This window comes from Lampris incognitus, chromosome 7 (genome assembly GCF_029633865.1).
Source record: "Lampris incognitus isolate fLamInc1 chromosome 7, fLamInc1.hap2, whole genome shotgun sequence".
Taxonomy (NCBI): Eukaryota; Metazoa; Chordata; class Actinopteri; order Lampriformes; family Lampridae; genus Lampris; species Lampris incognitus.
The window spans coordinates 14,550,880-14,565,169 of NC_079217.1; the positions used below are offsets into that span (position 1 = coordinate 14,550,880).

Sequence of the window (14,290 nt, forward strand, 5' to 3'; positions counted from 1 at the left end):
TTTTTGATGGTGGGGGAAACTGGAGCACCTGGAGTAAACCCACTGCAGACACGGGGATAACAAGCAAACTCCACACAGAGAACGACCTGGGATGACCCCCAAGGTTGGATAACCCCAGGGCTCGAACCCAGGACCTTCTTGCTGTGAGGCGACAGCACTAACCACTGCACCACTGTGCTGCCCCTGCATTTTATATATGCATTTTATATGCATTTTGTTGCAATGCCATGGCTATGGGAATGTGACTTCTTAAGTTTATAATGATATGGTTGTGACTTTGTTGTGATTGTTATACCTTATCAAAAAAAATTGTCGGCCGCTCTGGTGGCCGAGCGGAATAAACCGCCATTCTTGCAACCCGCTCGTCATGTGGCTGGGAGGCTCGTATCCCAGACTCGCCGTAACCGGTCACAGCCAGAGCGTCCACGGGGTAAGGCATTAATTAGGCCGCCCTTACCCGAAGTATAGTGGATGTAAATCGGTGTAGTGTTCGGGGACTCGTCGTTCTCCATCGACCCCTCTGGCCCACCCGGGCGCCTGCAACCAAGCAACTGAAAGCATTCTCCCTACGCCTCCTTCGCGGCCTGAAGGTAACGCAATCCATGCGAGGCTTCAGCGTGTAAAATAGCGAGAGCAGCCGACACGAGTTTGAAGGAAGCTGGTGTTACGACTATCTCCTTCCTGTGGAAACGTGAGCCAGGGGAGTTATTCAACAAGAGTTCCGGCCATATGCCATTGGGTTAATCGGGTGGGATAAGGGGAAAAACTAGAAATAAATTTATATATATATATATATATATATATATATATATATATATATATATATATATATATATAAAATTGTCAATGTACGTTTTCCAAAACTAGCCAGACTGTCTGTCTTTTTTTGATTGGATTGATTACATGGTTTAATCACCCCCCCTTCCTTCGTCCCATACTGGCACTGATAGGTTCAAATACATCAATTGATTTCCATTTATTTATTTTGTATGGGCACTGAATGTACTAAGTCATTCTCATCCCTCCTCACATTAGATTAAATATCTCTAGATGGGATTTATCATCTTTCCAGTTTACTCACATTACTAATATGTGGTTCAAACAGAGGGCTTCCTACACTTCAGTGTCATCTGATGTCCCTAAAATGCAAAAATCTAATGAAGGTTAACATATTTGGTGACAATGCTTAACATTTTAATGTTTGTGATTAATAAAAAAAGACCTCATTTGTCAAGCTGAAAGTTTCCTCTGTTGAACTAGATTTGGTGAGCTTTGCAAGAAATTCTTTGAGTTACTTCTTGTACATCATCAGATACCTTGTAAAATTGTACGAATATTGAAACACCAGCAGCCCATGGCCAACAAAATGTCAAATGGCAAGAAACATGGAGTTGATTACAAATACACTACATGGCCAAAGGTATGAGGACACCCGAACATCACACCCATGTGTGCTTGTTGAAGATCTCATTCAAAAACCATGGGCATTAATATGGAGTAGGTCCCCCCTTTACTGCTATAACAGCCTCCACTCTTCTGGGTAGGCTTTCTGCTTGATTTTGGAACATGGCTGCAGGTATTCGCTCCCATTCAGACAAAAGAGCATTAGTGCAGACAATCACTGATGTTGGGGAGAAGGCCTGGCTCACAGATGGCATTCAGTTCATCTCAAAGGTGTTGGATGAGGTGGAGGTCAGGGTGCTGTGCAGGCCAGTCAAGTTTTTCCACACCAAACTCAGTAAACCATGTCTTAAGGACCTCGCATTGTGCATGGGGGTGTTGTCATGCTAAAACAGGAAAGGGCCTTCCCCAAACTGTTGCCACAAAGTTGGAAGCAAACAGTTCTATAGAATGTCTTTGTATACTGAATCATTAAGATTTCCCTTCACTTGAACTAAGGAGCCTAGCCCAACATAAAAATATTAGCAGCCCCGGAACACTATTCCTCCACCACCAAACTACAGTTGCACTATGCAACTAGTGAGTGCAACTGTACTAGCACAAGAGTTCTCCTGGCATCTGCCAAACCCAGACTTGTCCCTCAGACTTCCAGATAGTGACGTGTGATTCATTTCTCCAGAGGACATGCTTCCACTGCCCCAGAATCCAATGGCGGTGTGCTTTACACCACTCCAGCTGACACTTGTGCATTGTGCATGGCTTATGTGCAGCTGCTCGGCCATAGAAACCCATTTCAAGAAGCTCCTGACGAACAGTTGTTGTGCTGACTTTGCTTCCAGAGGCAGTTTGGAACTTGGTAGTGAGTGTTGCAACTGAGGACTTAGATGGTTCCACTTCACACAATAACAGACTTACAGTTGAACAGGGCAGATCTAGCTGGGGCAGAAATTTGACAAACTGACTTGTTGGAAAGGCGGCATCCTATGACAGTGCCACGTTGAAAGTCACTGAGGTCTTCAGTAAGACCCATTCTACAGCCAATGTTAATACATGGAAGTTGCATGACTGTGCTTGATTTTATGCACCTTTAGCAATGGGTGGCCGAAATAGCCGACCTGACTAATTAGAAAGGGTCTCCACATACTTTTAGCCATGTAGTGTAGCCCAGTTGTTTCAGGTTACGCCCTTTCTGTACCTTAATACAGCGGTGTTGGCTCTATCTAGTGGACTAATTAAATATTACAACAAGAGATGCTGCACACTTCATAAGGAAGTTAGCACAGATTCAGATGAGCTAAACAAAATTTTCCACAATTCTAATACAGTCACTGAGCTCAACATGGATTTTCCATCAAGGAAGAAAAACAAAACAACAACATTAAATCCTGTAATAGAACAGCATGAAAATAATCTTATTATAGTGGCCTTTCTATTCACCTTACAATGGACATTGTGTTATGCGTGTGTCTTACCTGATGAAAATTATTGGAAAAGGCTTAAAAAATATTTTCCTGTTATTCAAAAAAGTGCAACAATTCAAGTGTATCATCCATGCAGATTATGTATTAGGGAGACTTTATTGGATATAATACTGATTTTTCCATTGGTAATCATGCAGATCAATTGATTTACATTTAGTGATGATTAAAATTGTTACAAAGAAAATATTCATCATCAGACAAAAACTTTGATCCATGTTTCAAAAGATGACTGGCTTTTGTGGAGCTTAAGTAGCTAAAGCAGAATATACGGTTATTCTCTATAAATTGTTCAAATTACTTGCTTTAAAATAATAATGATAATTGCTCTAACAGGAAACTGTTGGATTTCAGTGACCAAAATATTTTAACAGAAATCTATTGAGATCTATAGCACGCTATTTTGCATTATAATATTATATTACTGATTTTAACACATGGTTTAAAGTGATTCAAACAGATTATAAATTAAATGTTGTTTCTGTATCCAGTGTAGACACTTGATTATTTAAAACTCTCCCTCCAAAACTGTGGAAACTTCACTTTATCCAGGATCATACCATCAGTCGATCCTTGGGCCCTGAAGGACACGTAGAGAGGCACATGCTCCAGTTTTTGGAGCTTTCACACAACCCAGATAGCAACAAAGAAACTACCTGTGTTATTCTTTTTTGCATTTTTTACATTAAACTGTGAAGGCCACAGCTATTGCTGCAAAGGGTGAGGAAGAAAGAGAGAGAGAGAGAGAGAGAGAGAGAGAGAGAAAGAGAGAGAGAGAGAGAGAGAGAGAGAGAGAGCGAGCGAGCTGTGATGAGTTTGCACTGGGAAAGTATAAGAACTTGTATTAGATCCTTGACTGAGAGCAAGCCAACATGTTTAGTATGGATTCACACATGCACCCTCTGCTCGTAGCCCAACATGGGTTTGAATCCCCTTCCCCACACGTATGGCAATACATGGCTCTCTTTCACTTGTGCAACCTTCTGTGTGTCACATAATTGTCATTCTTCTCGGTTCTTTTACTTTAAATTCCAATCAAAAACCTCAAATTAGTTCATTATCCTTCAGATCGCACTCGGGTATAATATAACATTCAGTAGTTGAGTTTAATCTCAATTCCAATTTTAACACTTTTCAGTTTTTTCAGCAATATTTCTTTGATATCCTTGGTCTTAAAACAATATATGAGAGGATTAACCACAGCGGGAAGAAGACTGTATAACATTATGACGGCAATACGAATATCTGCATTTGGAAATTTAAAACCCAGAAAGTATGCCAGGTAAACAAAACATCTTGGGAGGAAATAGAGGCTCGTTATGAAGATCTGCGGGGTACACGTGGACATAGTTTTACTGCGCCCATTTGTTCTAGAAGTCTTCAGAACGGATATGATAATTGCAAAATATGAAAAAATTATGAATCCAAGAGGAACCGACAGACTGAACATTGCAAAACCAAATGCCAAATCTTCAATATATTGGTCCTTTTTGCACGCCAGTCGGACTATGGAGATGCGATCACAATAGCACTGTGCAATGATGTTTGAATTACAGTACGGCAGGCTGAGAGCTTGAAATAGAACCACAAGCATTCTGATGAATGTGAAAATCCAGCACACCCCACAAATAAACGAAATATTGTTATTTCTAATCAAAACTGGATAACGCAAAGGAATACATATCGCAATAAAACGGTCCACAGCCATGATCAGCAGAATGAGAGCATGAATAGCTCCTAGGCAATGTACAAAATACATCTGAGTGAAGCAGGCGCCAAATGAAACAACCTTGTCATCCCACCAATATCGGGCAATTATCTTCGGCAGAGTTACAAACCCAAAGGCTATGTCTGTCAAAGCTAGATGACAAAAAATGAGGTATGTTGGTTTATGAAGACATCTTTCATAGGCAACAAAAGCTAAAATGAAGACATTGCCAAAAACAATGGATAAGAACGTGAGGAGAAGAAGGGCTGATACTGGTCCATAGTGCTCCGGCTGAAGTCCAGGGAATCCAATGATGCGGAAATCCTTTACAGTTGTAAAATTGGTATAGGTCATAATCTTACGTTATTCACCAACTTTTCCCAAACCTAACACCACAAAATATATGATGCAGAACAGGAGAGATGTACTTACAACTACATCCAAAAGAGCATTTTGCTCAATCGCAACTATCACAGTACTTACCACAAAAACAAATTTGATGTTTTTGAGAAGAGACAATAATTGTGTCTATTTACAAGCTTACCCAGTTTATAAGTGGACATAGCTAATCTTCAATGTCAAAAATGTAGTCACAAAAAATAAAATAAATAAAAAATCAATCAATCAGGTTCATAAAATTGTGTTGACAGGAATAAATCTCAAGAGCTTTTGACCTGCTTTTGTATTCAACAACTGTGGTATGAAGCAACAGGTAGGTCTTCTTACCTTGCTGAGGTGAGAATGAGCTCCACCTCAGAGTGAGCAGCCTGCCGCTTTATAAGCCTCCCTCGTTTGTATTTTTGTATTCAAACTCAAAGGAGCAAGTTCCAAAGAGATTTCCCATGAGTTTTTTTTTGTTATGGACATTATTTTTGCCAAACTGTGGCTCGCAATGCAAGCATGACAACTACAAGGGGAGTTAAACAAAACAACGCTCTGCAACATTAAGAGTCAATTATCAACACAAACACTCTAGCAAGCAGTGTGCATAAATATTAGTCTGTAAATGTCATATGTTTCACTGTTCTGGCCCTGCCAGGTCTGAGTTTATTGTCTATCCAGAGACTTTTATTTTGATATGATCCTCCTTCTCAGTAGCGTTTGAAGGCATCCTCAGTAAGTAAAAGTAAAATAAAAACATGAATGAATATCGACCTAAGTTAAAGTACATTTACCTGTGAAATGAATGAAGTTATTTATTTAGACAGTGCGTTTCTGTTGATTCCGTACATAACGGTTTACCTCGTAGTTCATACTTACCATGTATGCTAACGCTAGCCTAGCTACATGCCTAGCTAATAACTCCCGTTGCCTAGCTACATGCTACATTTGTTCTGTAACGTATTTGTGAAATTCATATTCCCTTGTACTTATTGGTACATGTATTTGTATTTCAGTTTCACACCATTTGCATAATAAAGCTCTCAATTTCCCCCCCGGTGTACGAGATACGTTATGTGGAGGTGTTTATAATGGAATAAGGCCTTCTGTGAGGCCAGTACAGTGAAAAGAGAGGCCGGCGAAGAGCTGCTGATGACCAGACTGACTTGTCACTCACGGTGCCCAAACAACAAATCAATCAATGCCAGGTGACAAAAGATCGGATGTGTTGACTCATGAAGACTCCTCTCACTAGCAACAAAAACTAAAATGAAAAGATTTCCAGCAAGAATTACTAAGTAGGTGAAGAAATTAAGGCTTGAAACTGGTCCAGAATATTTTTGCTCGAGTCAAGGGAGACCAAGTATGATAAGTATTTGACTGTTGTCAGGTTAGTTGAAGTCTTCATTATCTTTTAAGTATAATGGTCCAAATGGGGCAGTATAAGAACCAAATGTAATCGTAGAAAGAAACTTGTAATATTGTAGTCAGTATTTCCTTTTATCTCTATTTATATATCAACTTTAGTTCACCTGCATAATGTAATTTAGTGCTTTTACTCTTTCATTTTTGACAATCATTACCTTAAGATGTCAGTGATAAACTTTATTTGCCTTCATAAAGCCTTAGTCCTGCTTTGCAAGAGACAAGGATCCTCATCCGAGCCCCGAGATGTGACCTCTCTGCACTGCTTGATGCTTTCCTATCTGTAATGTCATATTTTTCACACTCCATCACAAAGGTTACAACGCCTTTGGAATTCAATTACTGTAGATGAGTTTTTAAAAAAGCTTTCTCTGTTTTGGTGTTGAAATAGCTAATAATTCTACGCAGGGAAAATCTGATGCCTTTATTGTACAATTTAGCGACTTCATTCTGATTTGCTAAATTTCAACATGATTTCCCTGTAATCCCTCATGTAGATGGGTGAGTTTTTCTTGTCAAATTATTGCATAGAGACAGAAGCTCGTACAACATTTTGGGAACTTAGAGGACAGCTTACTGCCCGTGGTGCTGTGCATGAAATACCATGCTCCAACAAAATAGATGATTGATGGGCATTACCTAGAAAGAGTTTTCAGGCATCGTATGGTACTTGTGATTACATAGAAGCTGATGGAAAACAACAGCAGAAAAAAAATAAGCGAGTCTAAGAGACCAGTATCACCTTGCACTATCACCTGTTTCCATATCGCCTTTTATTTTCCTTATAAGCACATACAAAATCTTACAGTCCTCACTCGTTTGAACTTCACAGAATGTTCTTTACTCTGTGATACAGGCCTCTCAAGCAACAAGACGTTAACTACTCCCCTTATTCTCTGGTAAAATTTGTGAACTTTCATATGTCATACAGCATATATTTTTTTGCACAGAAATATCAAGGCTTTCCTTAGCTTTTCAGATTCCTTTGGAGAAAATATCATGATCTTCAAGTCAGGTCGAGACAAACTTTATTTATGTAACACTTTTCAAGCACAAGCAACTCAATTTGAACATGTAAACTCCACACAATGGATGACCTAGGATAAACCCCAAGGTTGGACAACCCTGGGGTTCGAACCGAGGATGTGAGGCAGCAGCGCTAACCAATGGGCCACCATGCCGTCCACTATATGATTTTTACACTGTTAAAAATCATGTAGTGAACCCTAAGTTTTGGCCGCTTGGTTGAACAACTGAAGATCTAGCTTGAGCAGCATATTTGAAATAGTCCTGAAAGCTCCTTAACACACACAAAAAAAGACAGGCCTTTAAAAATACAATACAACTTCATTGAAACTTGACTCACATTTGTGAACAGTTTAGGTGAGTGTCTTTTCCCTAAAAGACACTTTGTCCTTCCATTTCTCATTTGATTCAATCAGAAGAGATGAAAATAATAAGAAAAAACAGCAAAGCTCTGAATAACTGCATGCTTTATCAGTTCTTGAAAATGACAGTGACCTTTACATTTTGTGAAACAGTTTTTCTCCTGATTCGCTTAATCAAACTTTCTCTCATGTCTTTAGCTCTTAAGCAATATATAAGTGGATTAACCATGGGGGGGAGAAGGCTGTACATCATGATAATGACTATGCGCATATCACTGCTGAATTTGATGCCAACGTTGCTGGCCATATACACAAAACACCTGGGTAGATAATAGAGCGTGATTATTATCAGCTGAGTGCAGCAGGTAGACATGGTTTTGAGGCGGTTTTGTGAATTTGGTATCCTCACCACAGTGATGACTATTGAGGTATAGGAGAAAATGATAAAAGCCAGAGGCACAAGAAGTACAATCATTGCAAAGATAAATGCAGGTAAACCATAAGGGGCCCTGTCAGTGCATGCAAGCCTTGTTATACTAATATGATCACAGTAGCAGTGAGCAATAATGTTTGAGGCACAGTAAGGAAGTGGGTAAGCCCTGCTAACCATCATCACAGGACCTCCGTTTGCAGCGATCCAGGCAGTAATACTGAGAGTGGAGATTGTGAAGTTTCTCATTAAAACTGGGTATTTGAGTGGATAGCAGATAGCCAAATACCTATCTAAAGCCATTAAGAAGAAAACAAAGGAGTTCACTGTGCCAAGATAGTGCACAAAGTACATTTGAATAAAACAAGCACTGAATGAAATGGTTCCTGAATGAAACCAATACTTAGTAATGATCTTTGGTAGCGTGGCCGTGCTGAAGAGAATATCACTTGCAACTAGATTAAGGATTATATAATACATGGGTTTGTGCAGGCCGCAGTCATTTGCAAATAAAAAAATTATCAGAGCATTCCCAATCATTGTGAAGAGATAGACCAAGAATAGCACAGCAGAGGCGAGGCCTTGGTACTCTGGGTGAAGTCCAGAGAATCCAGAAAGGACAAATTCAGTCACAAAGCTCTGATTTCCTTCTAGCATGATGGAGGAAGAAGTTCCTAAAACACAATGAAAAAGAAATAAGAGCAGACAGACATTACAGATGAGGATGATCACATAACATTTCAAAGATCCCTGCCTTAGCTAATTATGAGAACAATGTTATTCTTATGCTGCATTTCTGCACTGCTTAAATGTATCTTCATATCTAACGTTGACTTTCCTTGCACAGTTAACAGTAAAATATAGCCAAAGTATTTTCACTTAGCTTAAAGGCGTGTAAATGTGAGCAAATGAAAAATCTCTCTCTTACAGAAATGGCAGTCTGAGCTTGCTGTTGCCATGCAGGTGTCACAATGATGTGCCTGTTTTTCATTTCACCTTTTTATTTGAGCTCCTGGTCTGCACCTTGTTAGGAAGGTATGAGTCCCCATGGAACAAGAACACTTCCTCCATTGGTCTCTGATGATGACACTCTATCGATCTTTGCACATGGGGAGATTCGGGGTGGCAGGAAAGCCCCCATTACTTTTACATGTTAAAATAAAACAGTGAAATAAAGATTAAGACTTTTTCTCAGTATGTATGCCAAGTTGTAGACTTTCATAGAGACCCTGTGTAAGAATACCTGATTCTTAACATACCTTAGATACTTAAGTAGGTGGATGTGATTTTTCAGAATAGTGAGCAGGGGTTTAATCAGTCAATGGGGGAATAATAATGGTAAATAAATAAGGACCTGTGTGTAACCCCAAGATGACTGCGAGTTCAAGCGAGCAGTTAATTTAATAATCGCTAATGGCCCATAAATCCCTTAGGAGGGAGAAACTGCAGTTTTAAAAATCCCAAAGGGAGTGTGAATAGATATAGTAAAAAGGGGGCTTAATATCCCAAGTGTTACTCACTACTCTCTAAGCAAAGGCACTTGGGACAAGTATTTGTGATTGTTGCATACTAAAACTTAAGTTTTCGATCAAAAGTGACAGAAAAAGAAAAAATGTCCAGCCTTGCATGTTTTTTCCATATGTCCACATGTAGTCAAAGAGGTATACAATTCATACTGACAATTATTAGTAGTTTTAGCAGTAGTAGTAGTAGTAGTAGCAGTAGTGTAGAAGCAGTAGTAGTAGTACTAATAGTAGTAGTAGTCGTAGAAGTAGCAGCAGCAGTAGTAGTACTAATAGTAGTAGTTGTAGTAGTAGTAGTACTAATAGTAGTAGTTGTAGTAGTAGTAGCAACAATAGTAGTACCAATAGTAGTCGCAGTAGTAGAAGTAGTAGCTGTAGTAGTCGTACTAATAGTAATAGTAGTAGTAGTAGTAGTAGCTGTAGTAATAGCAGCAGTAGTAGCAGACTAATAGTAGTAGTAGTAGCAGCAGCAGTAGTAGTAGTACCAATAGTAGTAGTTGTAGCAGTTGTAGTATTTTGAGTAGTACTTGCAAAGGTACACTGAGACATCAAAGAACTAAAATGTATGTCAGACAGAGTTTATGATGTAATGCTAATCCAGTTGTTGGATTTAGTAGCGAGTTTCCCCAATTTTGAAACGAGAGGAAATGTTAATACTTGGGTGTTAGAAAGAACTAGTCAGTCAAGTTCAGACAAAAAAATGTTAGTTAAAACTTTAAGGCAGATATTCTAATTTTGTATTATTACTAACAACGCGTTTACTACAAATACACAAATATAACTCAAAAAAAGTTTTGGGCTCTGGTTTGATTTTTGTCCATTGATACTGTGAAGATAGAATTAATTAATCAGTTAGAAGTAATCATTATTTGAGTTCAATTAATCGTGAGGATCTAAAGCTTGCACTTTTATTGTGGTGGTGATATTAAAGTATAATCTCCGAATGACATTAAACATTAAACCTATTACAAGATTATGAAAGTAGAATATAGTAAAAGACAAGAAGGAGAATAAAATAATTTAGGGAATAATGAGACTTTTTTATGCAGTTGTAGATAAAAATAGCTCTCTTGGAAACTATTGCAGAAACAGTAAAGGCTTTATTGAGACTGTATGAAGTAATTTTAAAACACCGAATTATATTAAAACCAATGTGTGATCACGCATTTATGGAACTACGATATTGCATGTCCATATTTTATTTCAAAATTTCAACCAAAACCTATATTGTAGGTCTCCTTGTCACTGTGCTTCATGTATTAATGAGAAGCGTTATGTTGTTTAGACTGAAATCCGAACTGCTTATCCTGCTCTCAGGGTCGCAGGATGCTGGAGCCTATCCCAGCAGTCATTGGGTGGCAGGTGGGGAGACACCTGGGGAGACACCCTGAACAGGCCGCCAGGCCATCACACAGGGCACTCACACATACACACTCATACCGACCATGCTAACCACTGCGCCATCGTGCCACCATACATACATACAGCAAGCTGCTTGCCATTAAAGAAATTACTAAATGTGTTTTAATACTCAAATAACTAGGCATTAATTGATTATTAAAACATGTTTTAGTACTTTCTTTAACAGAAAGCAACTCGCTGTATGAATCTGTTCAGGCACACCATCACCAGCTAAAGTGAAGCCCCACACTAATACCATCAATTGGAAACATTGAAATATTTAATAATTCACTTTTTTAGCTCCTGGGTGGGGTGCATGATAAATGACAATGCTTAAATACCTTGCTCAAGGATACAGGCATAGTCACACAGGGAAATGCAAGGCCTTGGCCTTCAAACCAGTAGCCCACGTCTTCAAATTTGAACCAAACTGTCAATTAATTTTTATATAATAGATTTCTCTGAGTTGCACAGTTTATTATCCCTCAAACCCTTACACAAGTTTGAGAAAGTAGTCATAAATAAGCTGTGCATGGAACACAGAACACAGGCCGGGATGAGAATCAGCACCTCCAAGTTTGAAGCCATGGTTCTCTACTGTAAAATGGTGGATTGCTCCCTCCGAGTTGGGGAGGAGTTATTGCCTCAAATGAAAGAGTTCAAGTATCTTGGGGACTTGTTCACGAGTGAGGGTAGGATGGAGCAGGAGATTGATAGGCAGATTGGTGCAGCATCAGCAGTAATGCGGACATTGTACCGGACCTTTGTGGTGAAGAGGGAGCTGATCCGGAAGGCAAAGCTCCCAATTTACCAGTCAATCTTCTTTCCAACCCTCACCTATGGCCACAAGCTTTGGGTAGTGATCGAAAGGGTGAGATCGCGGATACAAGTGGCTGAAATGAGTTTCCTCCATAGGGTGTCTGAGCTTAGCCTTAGAGATAGGGTGAGGAGCTCGGACATCCGGCAGGAGCTCGGAGTAGACCCACTGCTCCTTTGCGTCGAAAGGAGCCAGTTGAGGTGGTTCAGGCATCTGATTAGGTTGCCTCCTTGGTGCCTTCCTTTGGAGGTTTTCTGGGCACGGCCAACTGGGAGGAGACCCCGGGGTGGACCCAGAAGTCACTGGAGGGACTACATGTCCAGTCTGGCCTGGGAACACCTTGGGATCCCTCAGGAGGAGCTGGAGGGCGTTGCTGGGGAGAGGGACGTCTGGAGTGTCCTACATAGCTTGCTGCCACTGTGACCCTACCTCGGAGAAGTGGCTGAAGATAAATGAATGAATGAGTGACTGAGTGAATGAACGGAACACAGTTGTTGACATTATGTAACTCAGGGAAGCAGATTGCATAAGACTGTTGGAAATGACTATTCACCACAGTGACATGCGTGGACTCAGACAAACACTCAGACAAACAAACACTCAGACAAACACTTTAATCACGCCGTGGGGAACATTGTTGATGTTGGACTCTAATTAGCTTCATGTTGGGGCTCATTTAGCGTGTTGTTGCTCTGAGGTGTCTACGACCAACGTACCGAGATGAAGTTGTGGAGAAAACTTTTGGTTGGCAAATAATTGAACTTGTATTGACTTTGTTGTGAAACGAAAAGTGCCGGATCAAAGACGAGGCGGACATATCTTATGACAGCAGCTATCAGTACCCAGCGGTGTCTTGACTGCCTCCGAGGTCCTAACGTCCTAACATCCAGATCCTAACAAGGTCCGAACAGCGCTGCGAACAAGTCACGTGATATAAACAACGTCATGCCCGCGAAAAAGTTCCGGATGACGCAACCGGAACTTTTCCCTGCCGGAACAAATTTGTTGCTGTCACAGTAAATTTGTTCTGACCGGGGAAAAAGTTCCGGATGACGCCACAATGGCGTTCTAATCAGCTGTTCGGTAGCGTTCGGTATGGGTTAGGATTTTCAGTGGCAGCGTTTACTATTGTAAACTACTAATAAGACACGTTAGTCCCTAGTTAACGAGTCTGACCCTTTAGCCGAGCGGTAAGTGATGTCGCCTTGTGGTGCAGTACACGTCGTATCGAATCCCGCACCGGGCAAGAAAATAACCGGTTACACTATGAAAGGTGGCTGGTGAGCGCTCGTGCATTAACGTCAGGTTTTTCGCTTGTCACGAGGTGTCATTTCACCTCAGACCACAAGAGCGCGAGATGGACAGACGCATATCTCCCACCTCTGACTATATTTGCTGTCTTCAAAGACACTGCATTGCTTTTGTGGACATAATCCTCATCAGTTCTACTGTTATTTATATTATTGACAAGCGATTTAAATCAACGTTGTTTTTTAATACTTTGGTGTCTGTAAACATAACAGTTACCTAGTCTCCACCCGTCGCGTTAGCTATAGTCAGACATTAGCTTGCTAGCAGCTAGATAATGTACATATTATTATTTTCATGTATGTAGAGGTATCATTTTTTGCGACCAAATCTCTAAAAATGTTTACAGAAGTCTAATATTGAAACTTTTAAAATTTTCACAAGTTAAGTTGCTCTTTAGAACTTCTTTACCTTCATATTTAATAAACTAATCAAACGCGTTTCATTTCATCGTTCATGATTTAATTACACAGTTAATGCATTGCTTCGGTGCATGCTTCCACCTACAGTAGGCTATAGGAGTGTGCAAGGCGGTACATAAGGATCTTGCCACAGAATAGCTTCGAATCTCGCAAGAGATGTGAAAATAAAAATGATGATATCCCTTGCAATAAGTGCGGAAGTGTGTGAAAACAATGTTAAAAAGATAAATGATTAGAGAAGAAATGGATATATTGTATGTTTTGCCTCCTTCCCCCCCTCCCCCCCTCAGCAGTCCTTTTTGCCCCATTTTTGGCCGGGCCCTTGAGGTTGGGGCTGATAAATGGATATACCATTTTTCAGTTTTTTCCCTCTCTGTTTGCATGCAATAAGAAACCATGCCAATATGATTTATACAAACGTGTCACAATGTCAGAGTGCCGTTATGACAAAATGTCATTGTGATAATATGACGTTGTGCTAATATGTAATAATGCCAATATATGGGCGTCAGGGTGGCGGTCTATTCCGTTGCCTACCAACACGGGGATCGCCAGTTTGAATCCCGGTGTTACCTCCGTCTTGGTCAGGTGTTCCTACAGACAGGCGC

The 14,290-nt window shown here is 40.1% G+C and overlaps 2 protein-coding genes across 2 annotated transcripts; both read right to left on the minus strand.

Annotated features, from left to right (window-relative positions):
- Positions 1-3,972: 3,972 nt before the first annotated feature.
- LOC130115942 (olfactory receptor 51E2-like) lies at positions 3,973-4,941 on the minus strand. The gene has a single exon (XM_056283828.1). The coding sequence runs from the start codon at positions 4,939-4,941 to the stop codon at positions 3,973-3,975; it is 969 nt and encodes a 322-aa protein (XP_056139803.1).
- A 2,949-nt stretch (positions 4,942-7,890) lies between these two features.
- Positions 7,891-8,868, minus strand: LOC130115165 (olfactory receptor 10A6-like). Its single transcript, XM_056282783.1, has one exon. The coding sequence runs from the start codon at positions 8,866-8,868 to the stop codon at positions 7,891-7,893; it is 978 nt and encodes a 325-aa protein (XP_056138758.1).
- Between the last annotated feature and the right edge of the window lie 5,422 nt (positions 8,869-14,290).